The sequence below is a fragment of the Oncorhynchus clarkii genome, chromosome 7 (genome assembly GCF_045791955.1).
Source record: "Oncorhynchus clarkii lewisi isolate Uvic-CL-2024 chromosome 7, UVic_Ocla_1.0, whole genome shotgun sequence".
Taxonomy (NCBI): Eukaryota; Metazoa; Chordata; class Actinopteri; order Salmoniformes; family Salmonidae; genus Oncorhynchus; species Oncorhynchus clarkii.
The window spans coordinates 30,070,232-30,094,969 of record NC_092153.1 but is presented as its reverse complement, the minus strand read 5'-3'; the positions used below and the strand labels follow the sequence as shown (position 1 = coordinate 30,094,969).

Below are 24,738 nucleotides of genomic sequence, written 5' to 3'. Positions count from 1 at the left end.
TGAGGTTTCTCTCCTGTATGTGTTCTCTGGTGTGATATCAGGCTGGCTGATTTGAGTAAAACTCTCCCCACATTGAGTACAGCTAAAAGATTTCTCTCCTGTGTGGATTCTCTGATGAATTTTAATGCCCGCTGATGAGGTGAATCTCTTCCCACAGTCAGAGCAGCGGTGAGTTCTCTTCCCTGTGGGTTTCTGCTGGTGTTTCTTGAGGTGTTATAATGTGGAGAGACTCTTCTCTGACTTGTCAGCATCATGAGGTTGTTGAGACTCCCCAGAGGATCCACAATAGTCACGTCTCTCTCCTGCATGAACAACAAAGTCAAACAGATGGTTAAAGGCCCACAAAATTAGCAAGAATAGTCATATTTTGTCTTGTTTTCACATTAGTAGTAACATCGATGATTGAGTTATTCAAGTTGTTGAAACCCTAAGCAATGTGCCAGACAACTTTTGTTCTCCAATATAGGACAATTTCTGTGTTTGCTAAAATTGCGGCACGATGTACACGCAATTTGATTGTGGAAACTCCTCCGTTTTAATGAGGAAGCCGATAGTTATGGATGTACTATATCTGCCTGGAGCAAAAATGGTGAGCAAAGATTTTAGTTTCTCACAATGTATTCTGAATGTGAAAGATGGAAAACTCAGGGAAGTAACCTCCATTTCCAGGTTGCTTATGAGTGCATTTCACACTACTTTGGATTATAATTGTAAGGCTCGTTTGAATGTCCTGCTTAATATAATTTTTGTGTCATCATCGCAAATCAACTGCTTTATACTTTCTTAAAAACACTTCAACCAGTAAAATGCTCTTTGGCTAGCTTTAACATCAGCCTGACAATGAGGGTTTGTACACTAAGTGTTTGCCAAAGTGGCACAAAATTTTCATGATTATTTAATCACGTAATAATAATGACAGAGAATTGATTTGATAAAACAAGTCTTCACTTTAATGATGCCAAAGACACAACCAATAACATTTGATTTGACCTGACCCAGCAAGATGGGTCAGTTTTGTCTATTTATTCATTGTCTTGTTTGAAACACTCCTGTCAATGTTGAGTAAGGAAGCACACCTGATTACACATATAGAAGTAGGATTAATCTACCTGACCTGCGCGCAAATGTAGACCTATAAATGTGGTCATTTGGGGATGTCTGATAGTATTTCTGATTGTCTTAATGCACAACCACAAATGAGTTGTGGAGCTTCTCAAAAAAAAAAAAATGTATTCAGCTACAACTAATTTTTTCTTCACCTCAAACAGCAAGTAAACAAAATCTTATTAGAATCAATTGCATATGACAATAGTTCCTCAAAGTATTTGTCAAATATTTCCAGCTCTCGCCCTTTCGATAACCACTCAGCATTAAAGGGAAAAATTTGGAAATTACATTTCCAGTGGAAATGTCATTAAATACATGATTACTTCTTATCCTTTGCACAAATAGCCGACAGCTGTGTCTGTCCCGAACTCACTGCCGCGGGAAACTCTGAGGGCCCAGAATATTTTATACAATGTCACAAGCTTGCTATCTCGAGTTTTGGGCCGACCCAGTTGATAGTTGAAACAGTGTTTAAAGATCATTGTAGACAGGCCATGTGCAGCCAATGTGATTTATATTTTCTACCTGCAGGCTGCACTGTTTTTATATGTTGCCATTTTTTTTTTACATAGTTGGCGATGGCAATAAAAGTTACTTTTAGATTTGTATAATTTTAATCTAGATAGTATGTAGATTAATCACAGACAATAATTTTGAGATACGATTATAAATTAAATTAAACTGTTCCACGAAAATGTGCATATGAAAATCATAACTGCACACAGATCGGTAGAAATGGTAAGATACATTGGCACTCCAACTGGAAAAGATTGCCAACCGCTGGTGTAGCCCATTACTGGAAACTTCAGGAGCATAATGGCATAATTGCTCTCTCTTCTGGTTAGGTTATCTTGATCCCTGGCTCCCTCCAGTCATTTGTGTGTCTTATTTAATCAAACAGCTTAAAGCATCATTCCAGTTCAGTACATACAGTTGATTTTATAAAAACACATGGGGCGATTGGTAGAAAGAACAGATGACTCTTGGTTGACCAAGATGTATTTTAGTTGGGGACAGCACTAGAACATGATTTTGGGGCTCCCGAGTGGTGCAGCGGACACTGCACCTCAGTGCTTGAGGCGTCACTACAGACACCCTGGTTCAAATCCAGGCTGTATCACAACTGGTGATACAGGGCGTCCCATAGTCCCATAGGGCGGCACACAATTGGCCCAGCGGCGTCAGTCATTGTAAATAAGAATTTGTTCTTAACTGACTTGCCTAGTTAAATAAAGTTTACATTTAAATAAATAAAAAGTGTTTTATGACAAACCATTTTATACAAATCCGCCAAGGCACCAACTTTGAGAAGGTTTTAAAACAAAGGTTTCAAACCAATTCATGAATGTAATTGAATCTAGGTATGTATTGCCTTTAATGTAATAACATGAAAAAAAATTGTCTGAATATTATACAAGGACTTATCAACAGCTCTAATAATTTGCCCCTACAGGAAATCTTCACGGGAAATTCTAGAATATACTATATAGCCTAGAAACCTGGTTAAACTATCATTATGACATCATGGATGAATTCTAGAATATCCTATATATCCTAGAAACCTGGTTAAACTGTCATTATGACATCATGGATGAATACAAGAATATACTATATATCCCAGAAACCTGGTTACACTATCATTATGACATCATGGATGGGCAGTCTTTGTATCCATAGTGGAGTGAATTCAGGGGGTAGCCCTGAGCTGAACTCAATCCTGGGTCCAGGATTGGGGTACAATCCTGATGGGGTACAATAGTTGAACTAAGCTCACGAGGCATGTGTTATATTCTTCAATAATCAATGGCTATAAATAAATAATTTAAAAGTCAAAAATTGGATATACATTTGCAGATTTCCCCTTTAACACCAAACATCAACATCTGCAGAGTTTGTGCCTCCGTTTTTAAGACAGGACTTACTAGTGTTAATCAGGGCCCGGTTTCTCAAAACCACCTTATGGCTAAGTTCATCATTAGAACCATTGGCTAACTTAAGATGCGTTTGGGAAACCGGGCCCAGATATCCAGTATCCTCCTCTTCCTTTTTCGATGTAACAGACATCTCCCACTCCTCCTTTTTCACTCCAAAAACGGAATCCTCCTCTCCTTTTACAGTAACATCCTCCTCTCCTTTTACAGTAACATCCTCTTCTTATATCCTTCCTGTTTGGCCCTGTCCGGGGGTGTCCTCAGAGTGGGCCACAGTGTCTCCTGACCCCTCCTGTCTCAGCCTCCAGTATTTATGCTGCAGTAGTAGTTTATGTGTCGGGGGGCTAGGGTCAGTTTGTTATATCTGGAGTACTTCTCCTGTCCTATTCGGTGTCCTGTGTGAATCTAGGTGTGCGTTCTCTAATTCTCTCCTTCTCTCTTTCTCTCTCTCAGAGGACCTGCCCTAGGACCATGCCCCAGGACTACATGACATGATGACTCCTTGCTGTCCCCAGTCCACCTGGCTGTGCTGCTGCTCCAGTTTCAACTGTTCTGCCTTAATATTATTCAACCATGCTGGTCATTTATGAACATTTGAACATCTTGGCCATGTTCTGTTATAATCTCCACCCGGCACAGCCAGAAGAGGACTGGCCATCCCACATATGCTCTCTCTAATTCTCTCTTTCTTTCTTTCTCTCTCTCTCGGAGGACCTGAGCCCTAGGACCATGCCCCAGGAATACCTGACATGATGACTCCTTGCTGTCCCCAGTCCACCTGACTGTGCTGCTGCTCCAGTTTCAACTGTTCTGCCTTATTATTATTCGACCATGCTGGTCATTTATGAACATTTGAACATCTTGACCATGTTTTGTTATAATCTCCACCCGGCACAGCCAGAAGAGGACTGGCCACCCCACATAGCCTGGTTCCTCTCTAGGTTTCTTCCTAGGTTTTGGCCTTTCTAGGGAGTTTTTCCTAGCCACCGTGCAGTAGTGGCCTGCAGTAACACCTGCATTGCTTGCTGTTTGGGGTTTTAGGCTGGGTTTCTGTACAGCACTTTGAGATATCAGCTGATGTACGAAGGGCTATATAAATGAATTTGATTTGATTCTTCTTTTACAGTAACAACATCCTCTTCTTTCACTTCGAACGAGTCTTTTTCGTCTTTAAATGTAACGTCTTTCTCTTCTTCTTTCACTGTAACAGCCTCACGCTCTACTTCTTGTTTTCCTGTGACATCCTCCTCTTCCTTCGTCCAGCAGACCTTTTCTTCTTTAGCAGGAGAGTAGCTTTGTGACCGCAGGGTCGGGGATGTTAGCTAACTAGGCTAATGCTAACTTAACCAGCCCGCTAGCTGACTAATAACAACAACACCGTAGATATGAAATGAAATCGGATAACCAACTAGACGACAGAAGTGGGTTTAAAACACAGTGGCTAACATACACTAAAGAGTCTAACGAGCTTTATTGGTTCAGCTATGTTGTCTAGCAAGCTACCGAGGTGGCTGACTAACTGTTGCTGCTGTTGAAAGAAGCGTTCCGTCCACTAGATTATACGTCACACTAGCAGCATTGCCTTAAAGTCGCAGACCGCTATCAGCTGGCTGGAGTGGGTAACGCAGTTGAGTATAACGTATATTTAATTTTCAGACAAGTTAAAGTGTTGGAAGCATGAGTTTTTACTCACCAGTGAAACAACAGCATTTCCTTAAAGTCCCACATGATGTATTGTTACACCATGTAGGAGCAGTATATACCTAGTCTGTTCATTATATGCATCTACATGATGTATTGTTACACCATGTAGGAGCAGTATAGGCCTACAATATCTAGCTACTTATTTAGATTTAGTATGACAGAATGAAACTGCCTTAAATGAGCTGTAGTAAACATTTTTTATTCGCACTAATCAATCAACACATTTCTGTCTTTTGTATGTCTCAATGTAATAGTATTATTTCATTAAATCCATTTAAAATAATCTTTGTCTGAAAATAAAATATGAACCTCAACTGCGTTTCCCCTCCAGTCAGCAGACCGCGATGTGCTTCTTTCAGGCGATGCTGCCAGCGTGACGTCTAATCTAGTGGACGGTTCTTCAGAATCAGCTCGTCAACCACCTCCGTAGCTTGCTAGCCAACATAGCCCGATATTTATATGCTTTCGGTGTATATTAGCTGCTGTTTTTTTTAAACCAGTTTCTGTCGTCTAGTAAGTTATTCCATTCACTTTCAGATTTACGTTGTTGTTGGTCAGCTAGCGGGCTGGTTAAGTTAGCATTAGCCTAGCTAGCTAACATCTCTGACCATGAGGTCACTAAGCTACTCTCCTGCTAAAGAAGAGGCGGTCTGCTGGACGGAGAAAGAAACTCTCGTGAAAGAGGAGGAGGATGTTACAATACAAAAACAAGTAGAGGTTGAGGCTGTTACCGTGAAGGAAGAAGATAAATACATTACAGTGAAAGAACAGGAGGATGTTACAATAAAACAAGAAGTGGAGGATGAGGCTGTTACAGTGAAAGAAGAGGAAGACTCGTTCAGAGTGAAAGAGGAGGAGAGAGACATTACGGTGAAAGAAGAGGAAGACGCATTCAGAGTGAAAGAGGGGGGTGTTACAGTAAAAGAAGAGGAGGATGCAGTTTTTGGAGTGAAAGAGGAGGAGGGAGAGATGACTGTCACATCAAAAAAGGAGGACAATGGATATCTGGGGCCGGTTTCCCAAAGGCAACTTAAGGCATTCAATGGTTCTAACGATGAACTTAGCCATAAGATGCTTTTAGGAAACCTGGCCCTGATTAACACTAGTAAGTACTGTCTTAAAAACAGAGGCACAAACTATGCAGTTGTTGAACTGATGTGTGGTGTTAAAGGGGAAATCTGCAATTGCCACATCCATATTTGGACTTTTAAATTATTTATTTATAGCCATTGATTATTGAAGAATATAACACATGCCTCATGAGCTTAGTTCAACTGTTGTACCCATCAGAACCCCAAATAAGCTTTATTTTACTCCAATGTTTAGAAACAATGTAAATCAACACTGTATATCCTCAACATGGTTAAAACTATAATGTTGGTATCATGGATGGTCAGTCCTTGCATCCATAGGTCTGTCTATGAATTTGAGAGTAGTTATATTTCTCCAGCCCCTAAGAGGCGCAGCGTTCTAAGGCACTGCATCACAGTGCTTGAGGCGTCACTACAGACACCCTGGTTCGAATCCGGGCTGTATCACAACCGGCTGTGGTTTGGAGTCCCATAGGGCGGCGCACAATTGGCCCAGCATCGTACGGGCTTGGCCGGTGTAGGTCGTCATTGTAAATAAGAATTTGTTCTTAACTGACTTGCCAAGTTAAATAACATCTTCTTATTACCAAAACAGTGGCGGAATGGCAGCTTTGTTATTGTTTCAACTGCAGATTTGTTAATTGATGTGTGGCTTTTTAAAGGGGCAACTTACTTTTTAAAAAGTAACAAAATGCTAACCCGGAGACTTGGTTTGGTAAACAGCCGAGGGATGGGTTCTGGAGAAATGTAACTACTCAAATTCATAGAGAAAGGTATTGTAGCAACCGTAACACAATACCTAGCGACCTCGTCAAGAAGTTCAAACATCTTGGCGTAACAGTTATAAGGTGTTGGCTTGACAGTCGCTGGACCCAGGTTTGAGTTCGGCTCAGGGCTACCCCCTGTATTCACTACACTATGAATACGACTGGCCATCCATGAGGTCATAATGATCGTTTTGACCAGATTGAGAGGTTATACAGTGTTTGTTTACAAAGAGTGGCGTTATACGAGCTTATGTTTTGGTTTCTGGTGGAGTAATACAGTTGAAACATTTGTGGCATTTATAAGTAATATTCTTCAAGTATCAATGGTTATATAGTCAAATCAAATGTATTTATATAGCCCTTCTTACATCAGCTGATATCTCAAAGTGCTGTACAGAAACCCAGCCTAAAACCCCAAACAGCAAGCAATGCAGGTGTAGAAGCATATCACCAGTTCGACATTTACAATTAATTCACTCCCTTTCCTCAGATCATATTAGTGTGTTCAGATGTTTTCATGAGAAGAATTTCAGGATGTTTCAATGTCTGACAGACATCGCTGTAGCTTTGTACCGCTACAGCTTCAAACACATTTTTATGGGGGTTTTGTATTATGCTAATTCGATTTCAGTGGAGGTACAGACATCAACTCTAGGGGGTTAACCTGTCTCCTCCACTTCATCTACACTGATTGGACTGGATTTAACAAGTGACCTCAATAAGGATCATATTTAACCTTTAACCTGGATTCACCTGGTCAGTCTGTCATGGAGAGAGAAGGTGTTCCTAATGTTTTGTACACTCAGTGAATAAAGTCTTTTATTTCTGTAAGTTCACATGTGGAACTGCATTTATATGTGTTTTTGTTTCCAATCATTTAGAAATGTGATCCCAATGTCCCACATTGTCCTCTTTATTAACATAAAGACTCATAGACAGTATAGCCTTAGTTTAAAACAAAAATGGACCAATCCTGGGTCCCCCTTATTATCAGCCACTGAAATAGGAGAGTCTTTGTCCCCTCTGTTTGTCTACTCAACCCAGAGTGAAACCAAAACACCCCATGCAGCCCATGGCAACCTGATGACTCAGAGTCACGTTATAAACAAGTACAACGGCCACCATTCAACAGTCTAGATTTACCAGGTTATTACTTCTAAATTAATTGTTCACCATCTGGGACCATTCAACAGCCTAGATTTACCAGGATATTACTTCTAAATAAACTGTTGACCATCTGGGGCCATTCAACAGCCTAGATTTACCAGGTTTATACTTCTAACCAAAAACACTTTTTGGGGTTCTCAAAATGCTTACAATTGTTGTTTTGATTATTGCTTGAACAGTCGCTAAGATAATATTTGGTTGTGATAGTTGCAAAATACCTGTTTTGGATGCAGCACTTGAATGCTAATGCTCATTGACAAGCTGGTAGTAAAAGCTAGCCACAGAGCATTTTACTGGTTGAAGTGTTTTTTAAGTATAAAGCAGTTGATTTGAGACGATTGCAAACATTTTTGCTCCATGCAGATTTACTACATCCTTAACAAACGGTTTCTGTATAAGCAGGGACGAGTTTCTGCAACCAAATTGCGTGCACATTGCCCTCGTGCGACAATTTGAGCAAAAACAGAAAGGGGACTACATTCTAACCTAGAGTCATCAATGTTACTACTGAAGTGAAAAAAATAAGACTAAATATTACTGTTGTGTCATGTTAAGACAATTGTCACATAAGTTTGTAAAAGCATTTAAACATTCATTACAGACGTAAATGGTTGTACAAAGTCAGGGGAAGCACCTTTTAGCTCAAAATAAAGAGTGGATTTCTGCTGTTGTGGGCCTTTAACCATCCGTCTGACTTTGTTGTTCACACAGGAGAGAGAGGTGACTATTGTGGATCCTCTGGGGAGCCTCAGCTACATCATGACGCTGACGAGGCAGAGAAGAGTCTCTCCACATCAGAACACCTCAAGAAACACCAACGGAAACCCACAGGGAAGAATTCTCACTACTGCTCTGACTGTGGGAAGAGTTACTCAAGATTAGATTCACTAAAAGTACACCAGAGAATTCACACAGGCGATACAGCTCACTGCTCTGACTGTGGGAAGAGATTCACCACTATAGCAAACCTTATAATACATCAGAGAATCCATACAGGAGAGAAACCATATAGCTGTGATCAATGTGGGAAGAGTTTTACTCACTCAAGCTGCCTGAAGGTACATCAGAGAACACACACTGGAGAGAAACCTTATAGCTGTGATCAATGTGTGAAGAGATTTGTCACATCTAGTAGTCTGACTATACACCAGAGAACACATACAGGAGAGAAACCTTTTGGTTGTGATCAATGTGGGAAGAGATTTGTTTCATCTAGCCGCCTGACTATACACCAGAGAACACACACAGGGGAGAAACCGTTTAGTTGCTCTGACTGTGGGAAGACCTTTTCAAAATTATATACATTACAATTACACCAGAGAATTCACACTGGAGATAAACTTTATAGCTGTAATCAATGTAGGAAGAGTTTTAATCGCTCAAGCTTGCTGAAGGTACATCAGAGAACACACACTGGAGATACATCTTTTATAGCTGTGATCAATGTGGGGGGAGATTTGTTGCACATAGCAGTCTGACTAGACACCAGAGAAACAAATCTTATAGCTGTGATCAATGTGGGAATAGATACTCTGGTTAAATATCTCTGATTAAACATCAGAAAATATACATGAACAAGTTGTTTCATGATATCAATAAAATGTCACAATGTAGAATGTTTTAACATTGTAGTTGGAGTATTTGAATGATGTCACAGTGTAGAATCCTAAATGTTTACCCCCTGTTCTATTGATTTCAGCATGATATGAATATTAGCCTCATCAGGGAAAAAATACAGGGTTCTGTTACACTGACTGTGTTGAAGACCCACATGAATCAAAATGAAACACTTCCAAATGTAGCTAGCGGTTTTCTACAAATTGTCCTCTAACCAGTGATGTACACATTATTCCCAGATTCCATGTGGGAATGACAAATAAGTGTTCAAATCAAACTTTATTTGTCACATGCGCGGAATACAACAAGTGTAGACTTTACCGTGAAATGCTTACAAGCCCTTAAACCAACAGTGCCGTTCAAGAAGACAATATTTACCAAGTAGACTAAAATAGAAAGTAACACAATGAGAAAAACAATAACGAGGCTATATACAGGGGGTACCGAGTCAGTGTGGAGGCTATATACAGGGGGCACCGGTACCAAGTCAATGTGGAGGCTATATACAGGGGGCACCGGTACCGAGTCAGTGTGCGGGGGAACAGGCTAGTTGGTTGAGGTAATCTACATGTAGGTGGGGGCAAAGTGACTATGCATAGGTAACAAACAACGAGTAGCAGCAGTGTACAAAAGGGGGGGGGGGGTCGGGGTCAATGTAAATTGTCCTGTGGCGATGTTAGGAATTGTTCAGCACTCTTATGGCTTGGGGTAGAAGCTGTTGAGGAGCCTTTTGGTCCTAGACTTGGTGCTCCGGTACCACTTGCCGTGCGGTAGCAGAGACACCAGTCTATATACTTGGGTGATTGGAGTCTCTGACAATTTTATGGGCTTTCCTCTGACACCACCTATTACATAGGTCCTGGATGGCAGGAAGCTTGGCCCCAGTGATATACTGGGCCGTTCAAACTACCCTCTGTAACGCCTTACGGTCAGATGCCGAGCAGTTGCCATACCAGGCAGTGATGCAACCTCAGGATGCTCTCCATGGTGCAGATGAAGATCCTTTTGAGGATCTGGGGGCCCATGCCAAATCTTTTCAGTCTCATGAGGGGGAAAATGTTTTGTCGTGCCCTCTTCACAACTGTCTTGGTATGTTTGGGCCATTCTAGTTTTTTGGTGATGTGGAACTTGAAACTCTCGACCCACTCCACTACAGCCCTGTCGATGTTAATGGGGGCCTGTTCGGCCTGCTTTTTCCTGTAGTCCACGATCAGTCCTTAGTCTTGCTTACATTGAGGGAGAGGTTGTTGTCCTGGCACCATACTGTCTGTCTTTGTATGTCTCAATATAATAGTATTATTTAAAATAATCTTTGTCTGAAAATAAAATATGATCCTCAACTACGTTCCCCCTCCAGTCAGCAGACGCGATGTGCGTCTTTCATGCGATGCTGCCAGCGTGACGTATAATCTAGTGGACGGTTCTTCAGAAACAGCTCGTCAAGCACCTCCGTAGCTTGCTAGCGAACATAGCCGAACGTTTCAAGCTATTTATACGCTTTCGGTGTATATTAGCTACTGTGTTTTATACACACTTCTATCGTATCTACTCGTTAACCTATTTAATTTAATATTACGTTATTTTGTATTAGTCAGATGTAGTAGCTGGCTGGTTAAGTTAGCACTAGCTTAGTCGCTAATGATAGCTAGCTAGCTAACATCCCAGAACATGAGCTCCCTAAACTACTCTCCTGCTAAAGAAGAGGAGGTCTGCTGGACGGAGAAAGAAGCTCTGGGGCTGAACATTGTCGTGAAAGAGGAGAAGGAAGAGGAAGATGTCACAGTAAAACAAGTAGAGGGTGAGGCTGTTACAGTGAAAGAAGAGGATTTCGTTTTTGGTGTGAAAGAAGAGGTTGGAGATCTGTTTAACGCCAGTAAGTACCGTCTCTGCAGTCGTTGAACCAATAGGCAGTAAAGGGCTTCTACACTTTAATGTTGTTCTGTAGGAATGTCCGAAGCTACATTGTAATGTGTAGAACATCAACAAAACGTTAACAATTGATCAAATGCATCCAATGACAATGCCTGAAATACTGTAGTCCTCAATATCTCTTATTAGATTAGCCCAAGATGTCGTTTTAAAGGGGCAATCAGCAGTTATTACATCCATTTTGGGACTTATACATTAATGATATGTACCCATTGTTTCTTGAAGAAATCACTTATAAATGCCTCATGAGCTTAGTTCAACTGTTGTACCTCATCAGAACCTAAAATATAAGCTTTTTTTACTCAAGTGTTTATCAGTAAATGTAAACAAGCACGGTATATCCTCAACATGGTTATTTGATTTAATTGAGTCTCAAGCATTTCTAAAACATGTAACATTTTCATTTAATTCTTTAAAAAAAATCTAATTTAGAATAAGTAACGTAACAAAATGTGTAAAAAGGGAAGCGGTCTGAACTTAATGAATGCACTAGGGCCCCGACTGAAAAAAATATTGGGTCAACCTAGAGTCGCCTTTTCTTTCTACCAACCGATTGGTAGAAATGTTATAATGTATATTTTTCCATATATAGACACAACCCATTGGTTTTAATAAAATCAACTACATGTACTGAACTAGTCTGATGATTTAAGCACGCTGTTTGATTAAATAATTAAGACACACAAACGACCATCAGAAAAAAACTGTTCCTCCTCCCGCTGCTGCTGGCCTTCGTAAATTCTGATGTTATGCTCCTATAGTTTCTGGTAATAGGCTACACCAGCAGTCGGCGACCTTTTCCATTCCACCCATCCTTTGGGTTCCTTTTGGCAAACTCCAAGCAGGCTGTCATGTGTCTTTTACTGAGGAGTGGCTTCCGTCTGGCCACTCTACCATAAAGGCCTGATTGTTGGAGTGCTGCAGAGATGGTTGTCCTTCTGAAAAGTTCTCCCATCTCCACAGAGGAACTCTGGAGCGCTGTCAGAGTGACCATCAGGTTTTTGGTCACCTCCCTGACCAAGGCCCTTCTCCCCCAATCGCTCAGTTTGGCCGGGTGACCAGCTCTAGGAAGAGTATTCCATTTAAAAATGGAGGTCACTGTGTTCTTGGGGACCTTCAATGCTGCAGAATATTTTTTTCCCTTCCCCAGATCTGTGCCTCGACATAATCCTGTCTTGGAGCTCTACGGACAATTTCTTTGACCTCATTGCTTGGTTTTTTCTCTGACATGCACTGTCAACTGTGTGACCTTATATTTACAGGTGTGTGCCTTCCAAATCATATTCAATCAATTGAATTTACCACAGGTAAATTTTTTTACCACAACTTGTTCAGAGTCCACATCTCAAGGATGATAAATGGAAACAAGATGCACCTGAAAGCAATTTCGAGTCTCATAGAAAAGGGTCTGAATACTTAAATACGTAAATAAGGTTTTTCTGTTTTTTTTTAACCTGTTTTCACTTTGTCATTATGGGCTAATGATGACACCCCTCTGAAACAAGACAGACCAACCATCAGAAAAAAACTCTTCCTTAGCCTACTCCTCCCGCTGCTGCTTGCCTTCGTATATTCTGATGTTACGCTCCTGAAGTTTCTGATAATAGACTACACCAGCAGTCGTTATGCTCCTATAGTTTCTGGTAATAGGCTACACCAGCAGTCAGCAACCTTTTCCATTTGGTGCAGAGTTATCTGACCATTTCTACTGATCTGGTGCCAGTTATGATTTTCATATTCACATTTTATTGGAACAGTTTCATTTAATTTATAGTAGTAATAATAATTATTATAGTCTCAACATCATTCTCTGTGGTTAATCTACATTCCATTTAAATGAAAATTGTAAAGAAACATTTTTATTGCCATTGCTAAGTTTTTTATTTTATAACCTACATAAAGCTCAAAAATGCTAACATTGCAGCCTGCATGTATAAAATATTCTAAGAAATAAACATCATATAAATCTCATTGGCTGTGCATGGCCTGTCTGCAACGAACTGGAAACATTGGATCAACGATCAACCGGGTCGGCCCAAAACTCAAGATAGCAAGCTTGCAACATTGTATAAAATATTCTGGGCCCTCAGTTTCCCCTACCAGTGAGTTCTCGACCGACACAGCTGTAGGCTATTTGTGAAAGGGATAAGAAGTAATCAGGTATTTTGATATTTCCACTGGATCAGCGCATTGCATTTTTCCCTTTTGTGCCGAGTGGTTATCGAAAGGGCGAGAGCTAGAAATATTTTTTAAATACTTTGAGGAACTATTCTCATTTGCAATTGATTTTGATTAGACTTTGTTTATTTGCGGTTTGAGGTGAATAAAACATTACTTTGAGAAGCTCCAGAACTCATTAGTGGTGGTGCGTTAAGACTATCAGACATCCCCAAATGGGCACATTTATAGGCCTACATTTGCGCTCAGGCCAGGTAGACTAGTCCTATATGCGTAATTGGGTGTGTGTCCTTACTCAACATTGACAGGAGTGTTTCAAACAAAAGACAATTAATAAATTGACAACTGACGCATCTTGCAGGTCTGGTCTGGGTGGTCTGCCAGGGGTCTTTTCATTTAGTATCTGTTTGATTTGGCATGGGGAATGATTGTATTTTCCCATAGTATGTTTTACCGAAGTTGACCGACTGAAAGGGAGTGTCATTTTATGACTGTTGGTTTCGGGCTAAACTTTGAACATTGAGATATTAAAGACATGATAGATCAGATGCAGAGTATATAAAGGAGTGAGATCTGTAGAAAGACAGAGTGGCTGTGGAATGTGCTGGGTGGACGGGAGGAGATCACAGGATTGCTATAGGGGAAGCAGATTGACATCTGTGGATTAGGCGAAGGAGGGTTTGAGGTCAGGTCAGATCCCCTGAAGGGAGTAATAAGGGTTTAGTGTCCTGTTACCCTCTTCCTGTCGACCCAGAAGATGTAAGGATTGGAGAGAAGGAGTGTCCAAAGCGGGGTATATATACTTGTGATGGTGAGAACATGTTTTAGTCTGAATTACAGCTGTAACGACCCTTTGGGAAGAGTTGAACTTGGTTTAGCTTCTCTAGTGTCCGTGAGTTATTTACACTGAAAAATTAGAACCTAACACTATAATTACTGTTCCCTGAAGGAGGGAAACGAGGTGCAACACCTGTTTGGCCCCACTCCTTCCTGGGTCGGTGAAGAGCGGTATTACATTTAAGGAATACACCCGAGCCTCACGCTCATCACCTGTCGAAGGCGGGGCTTCCAGCGAGGTGTGAATTTAATAGTATGTTGTACATAGTTTCCCTCCTTCAGGGAACAGTAGTTATAGTCATAACGTTACGCTTGGCATATGATGAACTTCAACATAAATAAGGGATCCTGCTGTTTGACCATTTTTTTGTATTCTGAAATGCACTCGAACTACCTATCATTTAGTGGCTCCTTATGTTATGCTGGAAAAACAGTTTTCATGGGCACAGAAATAATAAATCATTTCAGAGTTTGCTATATCCAATGTTTTTTAATTGAGTCATCTTGCAATCCAAGATGGCGTAGCATTATGACGTGTTTGCTGTTGTAAATGTTATGTTTTTTTTTCGTAATTTTTTGTATATATTGCAAAATATTTCAATTTATTTTTCCATGTTTAAATTAAATATACCTTCCGGCAACCCGCCTCACCCAATGTGATACGGATCTGCAATTTTTTAGACCTTATAGCTAGAACCTCCATCAGCAGCTAGCCATCAGAAGCTAACCAGCTAATCAGCTACTAGCTATTTAGTCATTGTTAGCCACTGCTGGTGGCCTTTACCTTTTTTAGCTCAGACACCAGCCGCTTTTAGCCTGGATAATACCTGCCAGTCTGCACAGCGCAAAATCAACCCTGAGCATATCGGACTGTTTTTCTCCACTACATCACCATATTCCTGCCGTAAGCTCTGGATCATTACACCGGATATTCGCAGCTAGCTAGCTGCTACTGAGTGGCCCAGCCCCAACGCTAGCCTTGAGCCAGGCCCATCTCCCGGCCTGCTCAGTGGACCCTATGATCACTCGGCTACACAGCTGATGCCTCCCAGACTCTTCACTAAGACGACTAGAAGCCACGACATCACCGGATTCCTGCCGTAAGCTCTGGATCTTTGCACCGGAGTGGCTATAGTGGCTAACGCCCTTGTCCCGAAGCTAGCACCAGTTAGCCTCGAGCCAGGCGCATCTCCCGGCTAGCGTAGTAATGACTACCTAACGGCTTCCCTGGTTCATATATTGCTGTTCACTGGACCCTATGATCACTTGGCTACATAGCTGATGCCCGCTGGATTGTTCATTAATCACGGGCCTCCATTTGGTTTATTTTGTTTATCTGTCGGCCACAGCCTCGAACTCAGGCCCTGGGTGTAGTTAACTGACCCTCTCTGCCATTTTATCTGTCGTCTTAGCTGATTAACTGTTGTTGTCTTACCCGTTGTTGTCTTAGCTAGCTCTCCCAATCAACACCTGTGATTGCTTTATGCCTCGCTTTATGTCTCTCTCTAATGTCAACATGCCTTGTATACGGTTGTTTAGGGTAGTTATCATTGTTTTATTTTACTGCGGAGCCCCTAGTCCCACTCAACATGGCTCAGAGAGCTCTTTTGTCCCACCTCCCACACATGCGGTGAACTCACCTAGCATATCTAGTGCCTCCAGAGATGCAACCTCTCTTATCGTCACTCAATGCCTAGGTTTACCTCCACTGTACCCGCACCCTACCATACCCCTGTCTGTACATTATGCCTTGAATCTATCCTACCACACCCAGAAATCTGCTCCTTTTATTCTCTGTCCCCAACGCACTAGACGACCAGTGTTAAGCATATCCTCTATTAAGCATACTCCTCTGTGCCTCGGGTGATGTAGAGGTTAACCCAGGCCCTGTGTGTCCCTAGGCACTCTCATTCGTTGATTTCTGTAATCGAAAAAGCCTTGGTTTCATGCATGTTAACATCAGAAGCCTCCTCCCTAAGTTTGTTTTACTCACTGCTTTAGCACACTCCGCCAACCTTAATGTCCTTGCCGTGTCTGAATCCTGGCTTAGGAAGGCAACCAAAAATTCTGAAATGTCCATCCTCAACCACAACATTTTCTGTCAAGACAGAACTGTCAAAAAGAGAGGATTTGCAATCTACTGCAGAGATGGCCTGAAAAGTTCTGTCATACTTTCCAGGTCCATGCCCAAACAGTTTGAGCTTCTAATTTCTGGAGAGATTCATTTTTTAAGTAAGTCTCTCACTGTTGACGCCTGTTAGTGACCCCCCTCAGCTCCCAGCTGTGCCCTGGACACCACATGTGAATTGATTGCCCCCCATCTATCTTCAGAGTTCGTTCTATTAAGTGACCTAACCTGGGATATGCTTAACACCCTGGCCGTCCTAAAATCCAAGCTAGATGCCCTCAATCTCACACAAATTATCAAGGAACCCACCAGGTACAACCCTAAATCCATTAACATGGGCACCTTCATAGATATTATCCTAACCAACTTGCCCTCCAAATACACCTCTGCTGTTTTCAATCAGGATCTCAGCGATCGTTGCCTGCATCCGTTATGGGTCCGCGGTCAATCAACCACCCCTCATCACTGTCAAATGCTCCCTAAAACACTTCTGCAAGCAGGTCTTTCTAATCGACCTGGCCCGTGTATCCTGGAAAGATTTTGACCTCATCCCTTCAGTAGAGGATGCCTGGTTGTTCTTTAATTGTAATTTCCTCACTACCTTAAATAAGCATGCCCCTTTCAAAAAATGTAGAACTAAGAACAGATATTGCCCTTGGTTCACTCCCGACCTGACTGCACTCGACCAGCACAAAAACATTCTGTGGCGTACTGCACTAGCATCAAGTAGTCCCCGCGATATGCATCTTTTCAGAGAAGTCAGGAACCAATACACACAGTCAGTTAGGAAAGCAAAGGCTAGCTTTTTCAAACAGAAATGTGCATCCTGTAGCTCTAACTGCAAAAAGTTCTGGGACACTGTAAAGTCCATGAAAAAGAAGAGCACCTCATCCCAGCTGCCCACTGCACTGAGGCTAGGAAACACTGGCACCACCGATAACTCCACGATTATCGAGAATTTCAAGAAGCATTTCTCTACGGCTGGCCAGACACTCTTAAATAGAACCTGGACCAGCTGGCTACCCCAACCCCGGCCAACAGTTCCGCACCCCCGCAGCTACTTAACCAAGCCTCCCCAGCTTCTCCTTCACCCAAATCCAGATAGCTGATGTTCTGAAAGAGTTGCAAAACCTGGACCCATACAAATCAGCTGGGCTAGACAATCTGGACCCTCTCTTTCTCAAAATATCCGCCGCCAATGTGGCAACCCCTATTTCTAGTCTGTTCAACCTCTTTCGTATCGTCCGAGATTCCTCAAGATTGGAACACTTCCGCAGTCATCTGCCTCTTCAAAGTGGTGACACTCTAGACCCAAAATGTTACAGACCTATATCCATCCTGCCCTGCCTTTCTAAAGTCTTCAAAAGCCAAGTTAACAAACAGATCACTGACCATTTTGAATCCCACCGTACCTTCTCCGCTGTGCAATCCGGTTTCCGAGCTGGTCACAGGTGCACCTCAGCCACGCTCAAGGTCCTAAACGATATCATAACCGCCATCGATAAGAGACAATACTGTGTCGCTGTCTTCATCAACCTGGCCAAGGCTTTCGACTCTGTCATTCACCGTATTCTTATCGGCAGACTCAACAGCCGATAATAACAACCGATCGCTGCCCACACTTGCCCGACTAGCATCACTACTCTGGATGGTTCTGACTTAGAAAATGTGGACAACTACAATACCTAGGTGTCTGGTTAGACTATAAACTCTCCTACCAGACTAATATTTAGCATCTCCAATCCAAAATTAAATCTAGAACCGGCTTCCTATTTCGCAACAAAGCCTCCTTCACTCACGCTGCCAAACATACCCTCGTAAAACTGACTATCCTACCGATCCTTAACTTCGGCTATGTCATTTACAAAATAGCCTCCAACATTCTACTCAGCAAAGTGGATGCAGTCTATCACAGTGCCATCCGTTTTGTCACTAAAGCCCATATACTATCCACCACTGCAACCTGTATGCTCTTGTCGGCTGGCCCTCGCTACATATTCGTCGCCAAACCCACTGGCTCCAGGTCATCTATAAGTCTTTGCTAGGTTAAGCTCCCCCTTAACTCAGCTCACTGGTATCCATAGCAACACCCACCCATAGCACGCGCTCCAGGAGGTATATCTCACTGGTCATCCCCAAAGCCAACACTTCCTTTGGCCGCCGTTCCTTACTGTTCTCTGCTGCCAATGACTGGAACGAATTGCAGAGATCGCTGAAGTTGTAGACTTATATCTCCCTCGCTAACTTTAAGCATCAGCTATCTGAGCAGCTTACCGATCGCTGCAGCTGTACACAGCCCATCTTTAAATAGCCCATCCAACTTCCTACCTCATCACCGTGTTTTTATTTTATTTTTTTGCTCTTTTGCACACCAGTATTTCTACTTGCACATCATCATCTGCACATCTATCTCTCCGGTGTTAATTTGCTAAATTGTAATTACTAAGCTACTCTGGCCTATTCTTTTGCCTTACCGCCGTACTCCATTTGCACACACTATAGAGATTTTTCTATTGTGTTATTGACTGTTCGTTTGTTTATCCCACGTGTAACTCTGTGTTTTGTCGCACTGCTTTGCTTTATCTTGGCCAGGTCGCATTTGTAAATGAGAACTTCTTCTCAACATGCCTACTTGGGTATAAAAAAAAAGGTGAAAAAAATATCCCATCTTTTATTTTAGTCACATGTTCAACTATCATCAGCTGATCCAGGAAATCATTTTCTGAATGACAGTCGCATAACAAACATGCAACAATAACCAAAGTGCTTCTTCATTCATTACCCTGGTAAAGACGTTATGCATGGTAGAGAAACCGTACTGCTGCTCTTACTGTGGGAAGAGTTTTACTCTGTCAACCAGCCTGATATCACACCGGAGAACACACACAGGAGAAAAACCTTATAGCTGTGATGAATGTGGGAAGATTTGTACTAGTTCTAGCGATCTTGTTGTACACCAGAGAACACACACCAGGAGAGAAATATTGTAGCTCTAACCAATGTGGGAAGAGTTTTACTATATCTAGCGTGAGGAGTCGACACCAAAGAACACACAGGAGAGAAACCTCATAGCTGTGATCACTGTGGGAAGAGATACTCTGATAACTTTTATCTGATCAAACATCAGAAAAAACATGAAGGAGTTGTTTCATGATATCAATGAAATCATGTCACAATGTAGAATGTTCTAACATTTTAGAAGGAGTATTTTAATGATGTCACAATGTAGAACCCTAAATGTTTGTCCCCTGTTCTATTGATTTCAGCATGATATGGATATTAGCCTCAGGGGGAAAAATCCAGGCTCTGATATGGAAGAGTTACTATTTATGTGATTTAACAAAAAGTGCTTAACATAAAGAGTTGCGTTACACTTACCACGTTGGTGACCCACTTGAATCAAAATGCAACACTTGAAAATGTAGCTAGCTGTTTTCTACAAATTGTCTTCTAACCAGTGATGTACACATTACTCCCAGATTCCGTGTGGTTTTTGAGCTGTTAGTTTTAACAGGACGTGCAACCTCATCTCCCTCCTCTCGCACAAACTATTTTAGCATGATATCGATGAATGATGACAAATAAGTGTTGCGTTCCTTTGTTTAACGACCCCTACATTTAAATGTATCACTCCCAAATGTAGCTGACTGTCTTCTGCAGGTTGTCCTCTAATCAGTGAGCTAAAAGATATCTCCCATTTCCATGTGTTTTTTTAGTTGTGTTAGTGTCAACATCACGTACAACCTGATTTCCCCCCTAATCGATATCAGTGATTTATTGCTACTTGTCAAACCAACAGTGTTTGTGGTGGAATATGATTATTGTTGCAGATGTTTGTGTACATAACATAAAATGTGCTTAGGTTTTGGTAATTGATTTGACATTGGGCTATCCCACCTAGCAAAATGTCATTGAAAATACGTTGAAAATAAGACTATGCTTCCAAATATTTCATATTTACATTTCATGTAACATGTAGTAATGAAAATGATTCATGCAACCAACTGACAATTTGTTGGTGCAATTATATTGACATTGTTGCCCTGCTTTTAGAGTATCAGGGTTAATTCTCACATGTGCCAACCCAAATGTACTAGAGCATGACATTGGGGACTGGGCCCCGATCCAACAACATGCCTATCTAGTGAACCCTGAATAGAGAGAGAAGCTCCGCAGTGAAGTGTAAAGTTACTACGGATATTGCAGGAGTTTCTTCTTGAAATCAGACATGTTTGTGGTAAAGACAACTTGGTTGCTGATTGTCTCAAGGGGGTGTAGTCAAAAAGTTTTGTGTTTAGCCAGTGCGTTGCCATGGATCACAATTTATTTTGACTGCATGTTTTTCCGTATTGGAGATTAGTTTTGTTTGGGCTCGTTCCAAGGGGACGAGAGTTCTAGAAGCTAGTTAGTTCTTCAAAAATTAAGATTGTAGAAAAATATATATATTTAGAATTGTTGTTTTTCCTGTTTTTAATTGTTGACAGCCAGTAGACACCATGTTTATATTGTAGAAGGTGAAGCATTGTAGTTGATTTATAATGTGTAATGGAAGTTGTTTTCTGTTGGTGGTGAGCAAACTTGTCCAAGAAAAATATAGGATATATTGTTGTCTTAAGGGGGAAGGTGTTAGCACGTATAGCTCGTTAGCACGTATAGCTCGTTAGCACCTATAGCTCGTTAGCACCTATAGCTCGTTAGCACGTATAGCTCGTTAGCACATTTAGTGGGTCTCATGGTGGGTGTCTTTTAGGTCCCAGTTGTTGTTACTAGACAACTTTCAGAACCCCTCCTAAAACCCCACCTGTTTAGTTGTGGTTGTTGACAGTGACTCTTTGTTAGTTCCACCTTCTATTTAAGTGACATTTGGTTTTCTTGATGGGGAATGTAACAACAACTGAGTAAAACATGCTTATATTTTGGATTGTATATTGCATCCAATTCTTAATCGATGTCATTTCCTTAGAATGCTCATTAGTCTTTCAGTTATTATTCTGTTTTTTTATGTTTGTTTGTAAATATTTCTGTGTTAAAAAAAAAACTATTCCAGTGAAGCCATTGAGATGCATCCATGTCTGAAATATACTATATAAATAAAACTTGATTGGAACATGTTGCAAAACTATCCCAATGACTGACAAATCAACAGACTCTTGCTGAACCATTGAACGAATGTGCAAAAGCAACACACATCTTGGTTAACCTTATTATGAAAAACAGTATTAATTCAGTTTATCTTCAACTGTCAAATAGTGAATGGTATGTAAGTTTCGTATCAGTTTTCAACCAACCAAGTGCATTTGTTGAAGATGAAACATTTTGAAATGCACTATACGTCAAAGGATTCAACTCCTGAAAACAAACATACAAATGGATCAAACCGATCAATCCCACTGTTGAAGCCTGCTGAAGGAGTGGTAAACACCACCCCCGGCTCTACCAGGGGCTTGAGGTGGTCTCCCACAGCTCTGCTTATGTCATGTTCTGTGGCCTTGCAACACATTTAGTCATACTATATGAAACACTCAAGGTAATGTATATGGAGCATCTATGGCTTCAGTTACACCTGTCACCTAAATGTGACTTCTGTCATCTCATCACTCCAATCTACATTAGGTTCAGATCTACCAGGATGGGCATTTGACAGTCTGGATGCAGTCAGGCCACTGAATATAAATAAGCAATGTAAAGAGATGGGGTGAATGAGTGGGGAAAAGGTAATTTGTGTAGAATGTACCTTTTATAATAACAAAGAACAAATGTGTGTGCCTGAGGGGAAATTGGCTTTCCTACTGACAAAATGGGTGAGAAATTACACCAAAATCAGCAGACAATTTGCACTGCTGCTGATCTCCACAGCATGATGTTGCCACCACCATGCTTTACCGGGATGGTACCAATTTTCTCCAGACATGACACATGACATTCAGGTCAAAGAGTTCAATCTTGGTTTAATCAGACCAGAGAATCTTGTTTCTTATGGTCTGAGAGTCCTTTAGGTGCCCTTTGGCAAACTCCAAGCGGGCTGTCATGTGCCTTTTACTGAGGAGTAGCTTCCGTCTGGCCTCTCTACCATAAAGGCCTGCTTGGTGGAGTGCTGCAGAGATGATTGTCCTTCTGGAAGGTTCTCCCATCTCCACAGAGGAACTCTGGAGCTCTGTCAGAGTGACCATCGAGTTTTTGGTCACCTCCCTGACCAAGGCCTTTCTCCCCTGATTGCTCAGTTTGGCCGGGTGGCCAGCTCTAGGAAGAGTCTTGGTTGTTCCAAACTTCTTCCATTTAAGAATGATGGAGGCCACTGTGTTCTTGAGGACCGTCAATGCTGCAGACATTTTTTGGTACCTTTCCCCAGATCTGTGCCTTCGACACAATCCTGTCTCAGAGCTCTACGGACAATTCCTTTGACCTCATGCCTTGTTTTTTTTCTCAGACATGAACTGTGGGACCTTAAGGTGTGCGCCTTTCCACATCATGTGCAATCAATTGAATTTACCACCATAGGTGGACTCCAATCAAGTTGTAGAAACATCTCAAGGATGATCAATGAAAACAGGATGCACCTGAGATCAATTTCGAGTCTCATAGCAAAGGGTCTGAACACTTAAGTAACTACATTTGCAAACATTTCTAAAAGCCTGTTTTGGGTTTGTCATTGTGGGGTATTGTGTGTAGATTGATGAGGGGGGAAACATTTTCAATTTTAGAATAAGGCTGTAACGTAACAAAATGTGGAAAAAGTGAAGGGGTCTGAATACCTAACGGATGCACTGTATACCACTGGCAGAGTTTTCTACCTCTGGCAGAATTTTCTACTGCTGGCAGAATTTTCAACCATTGGTAATTTTGTACACAGTCACATGATACGTGGTATGGAAAAGTCCAATCTTAGGAGAGTACATGGGAGGCACTATACTGTGTGTCTGCGGGTGTCTATCTCGTCAAAACCACTGATACAGGAGCCCCTCCACCCTCTGGTGGGATGGATTATGTCTACAGAGAAACCCAGATTGAAATACTTAGATTTGTGTGTATTGGGTATAAGTTGTGAAATTGTTAGATATTACTTGTTAGATATTACTGCACTGTCAGAGCTAGAACCACAAGCATTTCGCTACACCCGCAATAACATCTGCTAAACATGAGCATGTGACCAATAAAATGTGAATTGATTTTGATTTGAAATAAATGTCCTATTTATCAAAGGTGCTTTTGGCTGGGGTCAAAATGACTCCAAAGGATTTGAATTTGTTAAAGGTCCATTTTGATACAGAAACACTAAACCATGATTTAGATTTATTAAGAACAAGTTGATTGACAAAGTCATGAAGAATTGAATTAACCACATTTTGGCTATGATAAAAGATATGCCTCTGGGGCCAAATGAACCATGTCAGAAGTATGGTTCAATGCAAATGTGTAGTGGGTGTAAAGTTTGTTTTAAATTGTCACTCATTAACAGCGAATCAATCAACACATGCTTATCTTTGAACGACTTAATATAATATTAAACTTTTATGAAATAAATGAAAAATGAACTTCTGGTTCATCAGCTGCGTTGCCCACTCCAGTCAGCCGATGGCGATGTACGTCTTTTAGGTTCAGGTGACGCTGCCGGTGTGACGTCTAATCTAGTGGACGGGACGCTCCTTCAGCAACAACAGCTAGTCAGACACCTCGGTAGCTTTCTAGCATACATAGCTACAACATTCACTCTCTTTACACTGTTTTTGGTGGATATTAGTCGCTGTGTATTAAACACACTTCTGTCGTATATACTTGTTGGCCCATTTAATTATATATTTACGTTGTGTCAGCTAGCTGGTTTGCTAAGTTAGCTTAGAACTAGTCTGGTAGCTAATGCTAACTAGCTAACATCCCCGACCATGAGTTCACTAAGCTACTCTCCTCCCGATAAAGAAGAGGAGGTCTGCTGGACGGAGAAAAAAGCTTTCGTAAAAGAGGAGGAGGAGGAAGAGAAGGATGTTACAGTACAAAAACAAGTAGAGGGTGAAGCTGTTACCGTGAAAGAAGAAGAGCAAGACGTGACAGTGAAAGAAGAGGAAGACTCATTCAGAGTGAAAGAGGAGGAGGGTGTTACAGTAAAAGAAGAGGAGGATGCAGTTTTTAGAGAGAAAAAGGAGGAGGAACCTGGATTTCTGGGCCCAGTTTCCCAAACGCATCTTAAGGCATCCAATGGTTCTAATGAAGAACAGGACCTGATTAACACTAGTAAGTACAGGCTTAAATACAGATGTGCAAACTCTGCAGTTGTTGAACTGATGTTT

At 41.4% G+C, this 24,738-nt stretch overlaps 1 protein-coding gene and 1 long non-coding RNA gene across 2 annotated transcripts in view; one reads left to right on the top strand and one right to left on the bottom strand.

Moving 5' to 3' along the window:
* LOC139413182 (uncharacterized) overlaps positions 1-24,738 on the bottom strand; it is an 84,316-nt gene that overhangs the window by 40,458 nt on the left and 19,120 nt on the right. The gene's annotated exons all lie outside the window — the stretch shown is intronic.
* Positions 5,130-9,286, top strand: LOC139413169 (zinc finger protein 180-like). Its single transcript, XM_071160268.1, has 2 exons — positions 5,130-5,847; positions 8,479-9,286. Exons 1-2 carry the CDS (start codon positions 5,352-5,354, stop codon positions 9,243-9,245), a joined length of 1,263 nt encoding a protein of 420 aa, XP_071016369.1. The 5' UTR covers positions 5,130-5,351; the 3' UTR covers positions 9,246-9,286.